Source organism: Cajanus cajan, chromosome 9 (genome assembly GCF_000230855.2).
Source record: "Cajanus cajan strain Asha chromosome 9, NIPB_CcT2T_4, whole genome shotgun sequence".
NCBI classification, from domain to species: domain Eukaryota; kingdom Viridiplantae; phylum Streptophyta; class Magnoliopsida; order Fabales; family Fabaceae; genus Cajanus; species Cajanus cajan.
Genome location: NC_138525.1, coordinates 2,281,588 through 2,292,377, shown reverse-complemented (window position 1 = coordinate 2,292,377; position 10,790 = coordinate 2,281,588). Strand labels below are relative to the sequence as shown.

The following is a 10,790-nucleotide window of genomic DNA, read 5'->3' as shown; positions in this document are numbered from 1 at the left end:
TCTAAAAAATTTTTGGTTCTTCAGACGAATTTTTATTTAGACCATGTTTAGTTAAAGAAAATTCACAAACATTTAAAGAAGAAAATAAGAAAAAAAAAATGAAAAACAAACTTATTTTATAAATTAAAATTATTTTGTGTATATCTTAAAATAAGTTTTAAAGCTAATTTGAGAAAATTTCTATAAGTTCATTTTAGTTTAAGGGAGAATTTTATTTTATTTTTATTTTCTACTTTTATAAATATAAAGAATTTATCAAAAAAAAAACCTTATTCTTTTAAATGTTAGGATAATGCGCAACTGAGACTATATATATATATATATATATATATATATATATATATATATATATATATATATATATATATATATATATATATATATATATATATATATATATATATATATATATATTTTATCGAAGTATCAAAGCTCCGATTTTTTACTATAAGAATCTCTTGCCACTTAAACACTCTATCTGTGCAAAAAGTTCTTGTAAAAGAGTTTTGACTCCGTTTAAGTAGATAAAATGACCTCAACATAACACGTCATGCTTAATTTTCTGTGTCGTGTTTGTTTTTATATAAAACTAAGGAAAAAAAATAGTCCCTTACCAATCACAATGTTTCAAATAACAACGCATATCATTATTTCAAATTTTTTTTATATGGACGCGGCTCTCCATTTAAAAATAAAATTAAATAAAATAATAAAAAATTACTTCAAAGGTCAGAGGTTTAAAATATGAATGTAAAAATAAATAAATAAAAATGATAAAAAAAATAGTTTAGAAGTAATTATTATAAAGATAAGTTAGTCTAAAATTTTTGCACACAAAAAAGAGATATTCCTTTCATTAATATTTAATAGTATAGAATATGAGTGTAAATTCAATATATAGTATTGCGATATATTTATCTCTTAATTGAATAGTTAACTTATATGGCCTAATATAACTGACTTTGTAAGATTGCAGAAATATTTTTTTTATGGTTTTATATTCAATTTGTGTTTCTAAACTCTAAATAAATTATTGATAAAAAATAAAACTCTAAAATACATTGGCATGGTGGCAGTGTGGATAAACCTCAACATCTTCTTGGTACTACTTAAATAGTTTTGTCTATAGTTCATCTTCAAAAGTTTTAGTTAAGTGTGTGATTCTTAGAATTATGATATTTGATTAAAACTAACTCATCATCATAGATTACAATTACTACATCAATTTCAAAATCATAACACCTATATCATTGAAATGAGAAGGTAAAGTGAAACAAGAGATACTAAACTAATTATTATTGCTTTTATTAAAATTTATCTTAAATACATTGCTAATATAAAATTTCTTTACACCCTATCCAATCATAAATTACCATACAATAAAAGATTTTTAACATTGGTAATAATTATTGAAAAACTTATATTTAAGATGGATTTTGATTGATTCAGTGCAGAGTTCGTTTATTTGTATTTTCATTTCATTTTTATTTTTACTTTTAATTATAAATTTTGTCGTTTACTCGTGTTTTCATTTTCAGTTTCCACATTTTAATTACAAAATTATCACTTGTTTTCAATTTATTTCTTATTTTCAATATTTATATAATAATATAACAAACAAAGAAAACCAAAAAAAAATGTTTCCTCTATAAATCTGTCAAAACATAATTATTATTTTTTTAAATAAGGAGGCAATTTTGTGATCAAGAAGTAAAAAAAATGAAAATAAAGACACATTACGGTACTAAAAATTAATATTAGTATATGATAAAGTCGGCAATAAATTAATTTACAAGTGGGCCTTGGTGCGGCCCAAAGGTTGAGCTGAAACTCGGGTCGTGGCCTTCGAGGTAGGGCACATATCGAGGTGTGTCTACTAAAATCTCATTCATAATTTCAATTTCAAAGCATACAAATAGACATAATCGTAGTTTTTATTTTATGCGATTGTGATTTGTGCGATCGACGAAGATAAGTAGTTTTGATCAAAAAGCTCGAGAAGAGAAGCGATGGATCTGGAGGTGGTTGGGCGGCACGCGATGCTGTTCGACGACGACGGCATGGCGGCGTTCGTAAACTCAGCGGAAGCTCTGGTCGAATGGAACTCTCTCTCCATCGATCGTTACGATGTTCGCCACCTTCTCTCCGCTCCCCTCCCTCCGCGCCTCAAGCGCCGCCCTCCTCACCCCGAACCCCAACTCGACCACCAACGCTATCTCGATCTCCCTTCTTCTTCCCCTCGCCGACAGCCACAAGGTAAACTCATTCGATTTTCCCCCAAATAACTCTATGTTTTCGTACGGAATTGTGCTTCTTGTTCACTTTTCTCAAGCTTTTATTTATTGGATCTTGTTTTATGTTCTTCCCTCGAGAGGAATTAAAGATAGAGGCTAGGCTACACTAAGAAAAGGTCAATCAAATGCAAGTTCCTCTCATAAGATTAATTGGTTCAGCTTAGCTTTATAATCTTACTGTAGTTATAACGACTTTTATTTTTTTTTTCTTTTGTGTATAAGCAAAGACCGTTAACGAGTCGGAACTAATTCTCTAAAACTTGTGTTTAAAAACAATCTTTAAACAAGGTATCAAGTTTCTTGAACTTGTTCTCTTCTGTTGAACACATTGATATTTAGTTGAGGCAACTAGGTGATGGTGCGTTGCTGGCTAATGTCTATCATTATGAAGTTAATTTTTTTTTCCGGTGGATGTGGGAACAACTTTTTCCAACTTCCACCTGAGAATATGTTGAGTTCTTTTTTTAGTTTGTGCAACAACAATCTCCACATTTGCAGGGTCGATTGTAATTTGCTACAGTTCATGTGTCAGAATACAAGTAAGGATCTTCAATTTACGTTTTGCTCCTTCTGTGTTGCATTTACTGTTTTAGGTGGATGATATTGTTGCTATTGATAATTATATCTGATTCTGACGATGGATGTCACCTTTCTGTGTTTGTTTAGAAAATGATTCAGATCCAGTGGGTTCAGATGGTTTTCATGCTGTTGGCTTTTCATATGGAAATTCTAACATGTCCTGGGAGACAAAGGACAATGATTCCGAGTCTAGTTTTCGTCCTAACTTCCCAGTACCGGAAAGCCTACTTCATAACCTGGTGAGTAACCTCCGTTGTAACATATACTTAATCGTGCGATTTTCAGATGTTACTCATTTAATTGACCTTTCATTGTTTAATCAATGTGATTAGGTGATAATTGTCTAGGGTACATATGTTATTCTAAGGCTTATGATGTCTAAGTTTCAGATGCTCGGAGCATAAGTGGAGTTCTTGTGACTCAAGGTAGCCATTCACAGGCACCTTGTTTCCTTTTGATGTCATGAGAAGGGGCCATGCAGGTGGGATTAGGATGATAGAAATTCGTTGATTCTTTACCTATTGAGAGCAAATGGGATGATACATGTCTTCATAAAGTTCTGTTTCTTGATCTTTATCATTATCCAAGTATATGTGAGGTTGTCTTGTGTTTGTTTTGTACGATACAAGTATCTAAATATTCTGCTTGGCTGGCCCATTTTAAGATTATACTTGTAGTAATTTTGAAACTCAAAATTATTGATGAAGAAACATTTCTTGTTTGTTTTTCTTTTCCAGCCTCCAAATGAAAAAGTACACCAGATTATTTCAAGGACTGCAATATTTGTTAGCAAACATGGAAGCCAGTCAGAAATTATTCTGAGGGTGAAACAAGGAGATAATCCAACATTTGGATTCTTAATGCCTGATCATCATCTCCATGCATATTTTAGGTTTCTTGTTGATCACCAAGAGCTTCTGGCAAAAGTTGAGAAAGATGATAGCAGCTCAACTGAGGACATGAATAGGACTCAGGGGATTGATCAAACTGGTGGTGCATTGTCTTTGCTTGGATCTGTCTATGGAACCGGAGAGGATGAGGATTGTACAACTGAGAATACTTGTGTCTTGGAGAAAGAAGAAAGTAAGGAAGCTGTTGATGCTGTTAGTACTCACACTTCTCCTGGAATAGAACAGGTCGAATCTCATTCAGATGTGGCCAAGAAGGACAGAAACATTTCTAAAAATTCAATACCCTCTTTGAAAGAAAAAGTTCCTGTCATAAAGCGGAATCATTCTATCAGTACTGTTAAGACTGCAACCACAATGAGAGCAAAAACATGTGATGGCTTGGATTCAGTGTCTAATGCACAGATCAAATCACAAACTTCTGTGCCTAGTATTGCTAAGATTGAACTACCTGTTGTAGAACCTCCATCTGATTTAAAGATAGCTATAGAGAAGATAGTTGAGTTCATCTTAAAAAATGGAAAACAATTGGAGGCTGTTCTTGCAGAACAGGATCGTCCTCACGGAAGGTTCCCATTTCTTCTGCCATCTAATCGATATCATACTTACTATCTGAAAGTTCTTCAAACTGCTGAAGAGGTGTGTTTCTCTGATTCATAAAAATTAACATTTTTCTTTGTGATTCAAATTGTCCCTGAGAAGTGAGAAATTAGTTGCACACTTGCACTTGCACTTTTCTACCTTGTAGGATGTGATCCATTTCATTCTAAAATTGAATGCGTTATATCCCCTCCCCTCTAAAGAAAAACCATGATTTAATTGACTGACATCACCTGCAAACTTATCTGCAGTGCCCAAATGTTGGTTATTATCATTATCATTATGCATTGGTCATATTTGTATTTCTGTCTGTCACGCAAATTTGTATGCTCATGACATGTATGCTTGTATATCCTTTTATGTACAGTATTGAATGTACAATGCCTTGCCATGTAGTTGTGAATACATTATGAATTTTCAAAGCAGTCATTGCTATTTTTATACATCTTTGCCTTTCAAAGAATTTCTTTCTGTGTGGAATTCAAATTTTAGACCTTGTGTATTCCTTGAATTATTTGGGACATTTGATTAAGAAGTTGTTAATTTTGACTTGAGCTGCTACTTTGTACTTACTGATCTTCCTAATTGTTTACAGTCCAAGTTACTGGGGAAGGGCCACCAGAAGCACAATCCAGGAGGTCGTGCAAGGGACAATAGTACTGCTGTACATGAAGAAAGTGACAATCTTTCACATGGATCTATGTCTTCTGATCTACCATATGATATGGACCGAAAAGAGAAGTTTAAGATGATTATTGGCAAGTCAAAGAAGGATGGTCAAGATCCAATTCCCATAGACCGAGCTCAAAACACAGTTAGCATGGATGCAGCGGCCACAGCAGCTATACTTCAGGCTGCCACTAGGGGCATTAAAAACCCTAATTTGGAAATTTTTACCAAGACATCAAGCGGTAGTGGTCAAGGACTGGGAAGTGATGGTGGGTGTTTGTCCAGCTCTGGGAGTCTGTACTCATGTCAACCACATGGTTTTGTCGAAAATCCACACCTAAATGCAAAGGCCAGTGCTTCTGTCCCTGTTGCCAAGACTATTGCAGAAAAAGTAGCTATTGCAGCAGCAGGTGAGGCGGACTCCTCTGAAGCACATATGACTAAGGAGCAAAAGCTCAAGGCAGAGAGGTTGAAACGAGCAAAGATGTTCGCAACCATGCTAAAAAGTGGAGCTGGAGCATGTAAAAGTGAACTGCCACGAGCTTTATCAGTTGAGCCATCAGGATCAGGACATTCTGTTTCAGATGCCGAGACTGTGAATCTTGTGGGTAAAGAAAGGGAAGGAAGTTCTGTTCCATTTGATGTTGAAAATTCAGATAAAAGTCAAAAGTCTGAGGAGAAACTTTCTGTTGATAATTCAGATAAAAGTCAGAAGTCTGAGGAGAAACATATTGATGATAGTAATGAACGCCGTTCAAAAAGAAAGTACCGTTCAAGATCTAGTAGACACGAAGAAGAGGAAGATGAGGAGGAAGAAGAAAACGATGAAGATAAAAGGGATCCCAAAAGATCCAGAAAAAAGCATCGATCTCATCGATCTTCACACAGAAGTCAGGACAGGCATAAGCACAAGAGAAGACATTCCTCCTCCAAAGACAAGTATTCTTACAGGGGTGCCAAGCATGACAGCTCCTCTGATGATGAACATCAATGCTCAAGGCATCGACGTAAATATGATAGCTCTTCTGATGAAAAACATCACTCTTCCAGACGACGACATAGGGAGGATAGTTTGTCAGACCATGAGCATAGACATTCTCGGCATTCGAGTAAACATTATAGTTCATCTGATGATGAGCATAGGCACCGAAGCAGGAGTGTAAAGCACAAGAGCAGATCTCATGCTGAAAGAGACACAGACCTGGAGGAGGGGGAGATAATTATGAAATCGGAAAAGTCTCCAAGTGAGGTTGGACGTGCTAGTAGGGAGGCTTCTGTGGGATTATCTAATGCAAGGGCACCATCTCAATCCCCTGATATAACTGATGTTTCTGATGAGCTTAGAGCCAAAATTCGAGCTATGTTGATGGCTAACTTGTAAAAGCTATATGGAGCTGATAACTGTATTCCTTTCATTTCCTAGTAATACAGTCCATTGTTAATGTTCCGAAAGGGGAAAATCATCTGGTTTTGGTTATTCCTTGGTTTGTAATAGTTGTTAATCTTTGTTTGACCTTGCCTAATGTACCGAATTGACCAAAGTCAGGCAGCAAGCAAGAGATTGTGTATTAATCATTTTGTTTCCAACTCTTAAGAAACGTTAAATTATATATATTTTTTTTGTTTCAACTTGAGAATTAGTTAATACTAAAATGCTTATAATGTGTTTGGATGAGGAATTTAAATGGAGTAATTCATTTATTTGAGAAATTTTAAATTTTGAGGTGAAATACCTTGTTTGGATGATGAATTTACAAGGAATTTGAAATTCAGGCATTCGTGAAATTTCTTAAAATAGTAAAATTTTAAATTCTTCTAAAAAAAAGTAAAAATTTGAAACTTTTTGTATATTTTTTTATTTTTATTTTACTTATATATTTTATCTTCTCTTATTTTTTTTTCATGTTTTTAATTATTGAATATTTAAAAATATTTTTAAAATTATTAAATATTATTTAATATTAATTTTTTAAATTATTAAATATTTAAAAATTAGCTAATATTTATATTTATAAAATTTAATTTAAAAATTTCAACATATAAATATATTCTTAATAATTTAAAATTTGAAAATTTGAATTAATTTATCCAAACAAAATATTTTAAGAATGATAAAAATTGAAATTAAAGTAATTTAAATACCAAGAATTTAAAATTTTTTAAATTTATAAAATTTCTCATCCAAACATACCGTTAGGATAATTGTTTTAACTTCACTTTCTCCTGAATTCATTTTCCCCTACTCTATAGAGTTAACAATATGAAAATTACAAAATTACGTCATTCATTTAGTGTCGATATATATATAAATACAAAAATTAATCCAACATTGAAGTAGCAATTAAGATTTTATTTTCGTCCTTAAAATTTAACTGATTTTACTCTTATATCGTAAATTTAAATTAATATTATTACTTATTTTTAAATTTAAATTAAAATATTTATTTTATTTTAAAAATTATTATTTTTAAATTAAATTAACTTATACTAAGTATTATCATTGTAAATATGCTGACATTATTATTTTCTAATTTAAATTAAATAATTTTATTTTAAATTCTAACAAATTTTGTTGTCTTTGAACTATCATTTATAAGTGTTTATTATGTTTAAATTTTGATCATATAATTGTGTTTAAATTTAAATATATTTCTTGTATTAATTTGATTTCTGAAAAATTATATTTATTAATTTATACAATTGAATATTAAATAATTATATATAAAATAATATTTACCTTATGCATTTTTGTGTTTTATTTTACTTCTATAATAACTACTCTATAAATTACTATTTCTCTCCACTGTTTTCTTTTCCTTTTTTTTATTTAGTTTCTATTCACTTTTTCTTTACTTTCCCTCGAATTATAGTCTCAAAATTAATCACATTCTTTATTACCATCCATAATTATTTAACTTTCATTATCTCTTCTTATTTAAGTCTTTATAAGTATTTAACTTTCTCTTGCGTGGTGGATTGTTTATTATAAGCGTTTATTGTGTTTAAATTTAATCACTTAGTTTTATTTTTTAGAAAAATAAAATGCTTTTTTTTACTAGTATTTAATAACCACGCAGTATAGAAGCGGTGGACATTAAACATACGTAAACGACGTCGTATATGTCTCTCTCTCTATATATATATCTCAATTCCGAAACCCTAGTTTCACTCACTCACATTCCCTGCTTCGTAAATCCGCCGCACAGCACACTTTGCATCTCCTCATAGCAATCTGCAGAATTTGTACACTTCATTTAAAAAAATGGTTGAAGCCATGGAACGTGAAGAAACGCCCAAATTCAGAGACATTAGACGGTATATCTGCGAGTTCTGCGGTATCTGCAGGTCCAAGAAAGCCCTCATCACCTCTCACATCAATTCGCACCACAAGGTTTCCTTCTTTCTATGAATAGCATATTCAATCCGTTTATTTGATTAGCAATTAGCTCATATATGCTTCAGTTGTTGACATTTTACATGTTTTAGGAGGAAGCCGAAAAAGCAGAAGCTGAAAAGGATCCCCAATCAGATCCTGTTAAATCCAACACGTGCGAGGAATGTGGTGCCACTTTCAAGAAACACGCCTATTTGTTGCAGCACATGCAAAGTCACTCGCTTGAGGTATTTCCAATTCTTTTGTTATGATTATTATAAGTAAAACTTTAAATACTCCTAAAAAGCTGCATTTATGTTTTACAGTTTATACACCACATTGTTCCATGAAAAATATTTGGTTTGTGCTAGAGATAGAATTATGTTGTGATTTGCTTGTACTAGTTATTGCATATAGACTGAAGATGCATATTTTGCAGGAAAGTAACCTATAAGATTCTAAATTCATTGGAAAATTATGGATGTTATAGTGTGAGGCATTGGATCCCAGAGAAAGAACTCCAAAATGCGCGAGGCAGCGTGTTTTGCCTTGATGGATCAGTATCAGGTAGGGAGACCTCCTGTGAAGCTCCATCAAGGTTGCCTCGGTCACGCTCTGTTCAAAATTGAGGTTTGCAGTTTGTTCATTAGTGTCTTGTTCTTGTAAAAGCATGGTGATGTATGTGTGTTTTTGTTGGATCTGGCTTTAACACTTCTTTTGTGATGGTTCCAGCGGCCCTTTGCGTGTACTGTTGATGATTGTCAGGCAAATTACAGAAGGAAAGACCACCTGACTCGGCACCTTCTACAGCATCAAGGGAAGACTTTTAAGTGCCCTGTTGAGAATTGCAACATTGAGTTCTCTTTGCATGGCAATATGAAAAGGCATGTTGAGGAGATTCATGATGATAGTTCTACCTCTATTTGGGACAAAAGTCCTAAACAGTTTGTGTGTTCAGAGATTGGTTGTGGAAAGGTTTTCAGATATGCATCACGGCTACAAAAGCATGAAGGTTCTCATGGTATGTTTGGTTCCTTTTGTTTTTCTGTATGACTCAGAGAAATTCCCATTGGATGTTTGTAAGGTGCTTGTTTATTAAGTTTTGTGAAAGATTTTGCCACAATTTTAAAGGAAGCATTTATTCTGCAGTTAAGCTGGAGTCAGTAGATGTGATGTGCTTAGAACCTGGTTGCATGAAACATTTCACTAATGTTCAGTGCCTTCAAGCCCATGTTAAATCCTCCCATCAATATAAAACCTGTGACATTTGTGGGACTAAGCAACTGAAGAAAAATATTAAACGGCACCTTCGTTCACATGAAGCCAGCAGTTCATCGGAGACCTTTCAATGCGAGTTTAAGGGTTGTTGCTGCACATTCTCCACAGTATGACTTCTCATTCTTAATTTGCTCAGAGTATACTATTATTGAATTTTCAATTTGATCACAAGATGAACTTTTTTTAATTTGTTCATGGATGTGTCTACAGAAATCTAATCTTGATAAGCATAAGAAGGTTGTGCATTTTAAGGAAAAGCCTTTTGTGTGTGGGTTTCCTGATTGTGGCATGAGATTTGCTTACAAACATGTGCGAGATAATCACGAAAAAACTGCCAAGCATGTTTTTACTCTTGTAAGTTCTTTTACCTCGTTGTTTCAGATGTGAAAAAAGTTGTCTGACAAGTGATACTGTCAGTTTTACCTTTGCTTTGACATACTCATGAGATTTCCGTGGTACAGGGGGATTTTGAAGAAGGTGATGAAGAGTTCAGATCAAGGCCGAGGGGAGGGAGGAAGAGAGAATGTCCTACGGTTGAAATGCTAATTAGGAAGAGGGTTACCCCGCCTAGTCAATTGGAGAATTGGTTATTTATGCAGGATAGAGAGTAGAGTGCATTGAGCATTTTGTGCTCTTAAAACAAGTAGGCAAAATGTAAATTTAATATGTAGTTACAAGTATAAATTACGTACATTTAGGATCAGGGTATGTGTTAAAAGATATAGGACTTGAGACAATAACATAGTAATGGTTGTGCTTATATGAAAGGTTCAATTGTAGTAGCCGATGTATGAACTGTTGGTTTCGATTGGCAATTTTCACAATTGCTACTGTTTATAATCCCGTGTAGGTGATAGGTGTGCTCTCACATTGGCAATTTTTGATTTGGTGAATACACATGAACGAAATGGGACATGGCAATATAAAATAAATTATTTTGCTGTATAGATAATTAATATAAGTTATAATTCTAATTTTTTATTTCCTTTAAATAGTGTATATTAATAGTCTCATTCTCGTCTCTTTGTAAGCTGTAACTCCTATAATATTAATATTGTATATCTGTTTCTGCCAAAATTGATCCCCAGG

At 33.0% G+C, this 10,790-nt stretch overlaps 2 protein-coding genes across 8 annotated transcripts; both read left to right on the top strand.

The window, feature by feature from the left end:
• Window positions 1-1,893: 1,893 nt before the first annotated feature.
• Window positions 1,894-6,679, top strand: LOC109807781 (SWAP (Suppressor-of-White-APricot)/surp domain-containing protein). Of its 5 annotated transcripts, XM_020370417.3 has the most exons (5): window positions 1,943-2,256; window positions 2,793-2,833; window positions 2,961-3,112; window positions 3,611-4,420; window positions 4,977-6,679. In XM_020370417.3, the coding sequence occupies exons 1-5, from the start codon at window positions 2,099-2,101 to the stop codon at window positions 6,429-6,431; spliced, it is 2,616 nt and encodes an 871-aa protein (XP_020226006.1). In that variant the 5' UTR covers window positions 1,943-2,098; the 3' UTR covers window positions 6,432-6,679. The 5 variants fall into 5 exon arrangements, with proteins under 5 accessions (XP_020225998.1, XP_020226006.1, XP_029124677.1 ...); XM_020370409.3 differs by lacking the exon at window positions 2,793-2,833 and having other exon boundaries at window positions 1,894-2,256; XM_029268844.2 differs by lacking the exons at window positions 1,943-2,256; window positions 2,793-2,833 and adding an exon at window positions 3,263-3,354 and having other exon boundaries at window positions 3,063-3,112.
• A 1,531-nt stretch (window positions 6,680-8,210) lies between these two features.
• TFIIIA (transcription factor IIIA) lies at window positions 8,211-10,541 on the top strand. Of its 3 annotated transcripts, none has more exons than XM_020383619.3 (6): window positions 8,211-8,441; window positions 8,537-8,671; window positions 9,156-9,444; window positions 9,573-9,808; window positions 9,912-10,055; window positions 10,163-10,541. In XM_020383619.3, exons 1-6 carry the CDS (start codon window positions 8,313-8,315, stop codon window positions 10,310-10,312), a joined length of 1,083 nt encoding a protein of 360 aa, XP_020239208.2. In that variant the 5' UTR covers window positions 8,211-8,312; the 3' UTR covers window positions 10,313-10,541. The 3 variants fall into 3 exon arrangements, with proteins under 3 accessions (XP_020239208.2, XP_020239225.2, XP_082919853.1); XM_020383636.3 differs by lacking the exon at window positions 8,211-8,441 and adding an exon at window positions 8,914-9,053; XM_083063727.1 differs by lacking the exon at window positions 8,211-8,441 and adding an exon at window positions 8,863-9,053.
• Window positions 10,542-10,790: the final 249 nt, after the last annotated feature.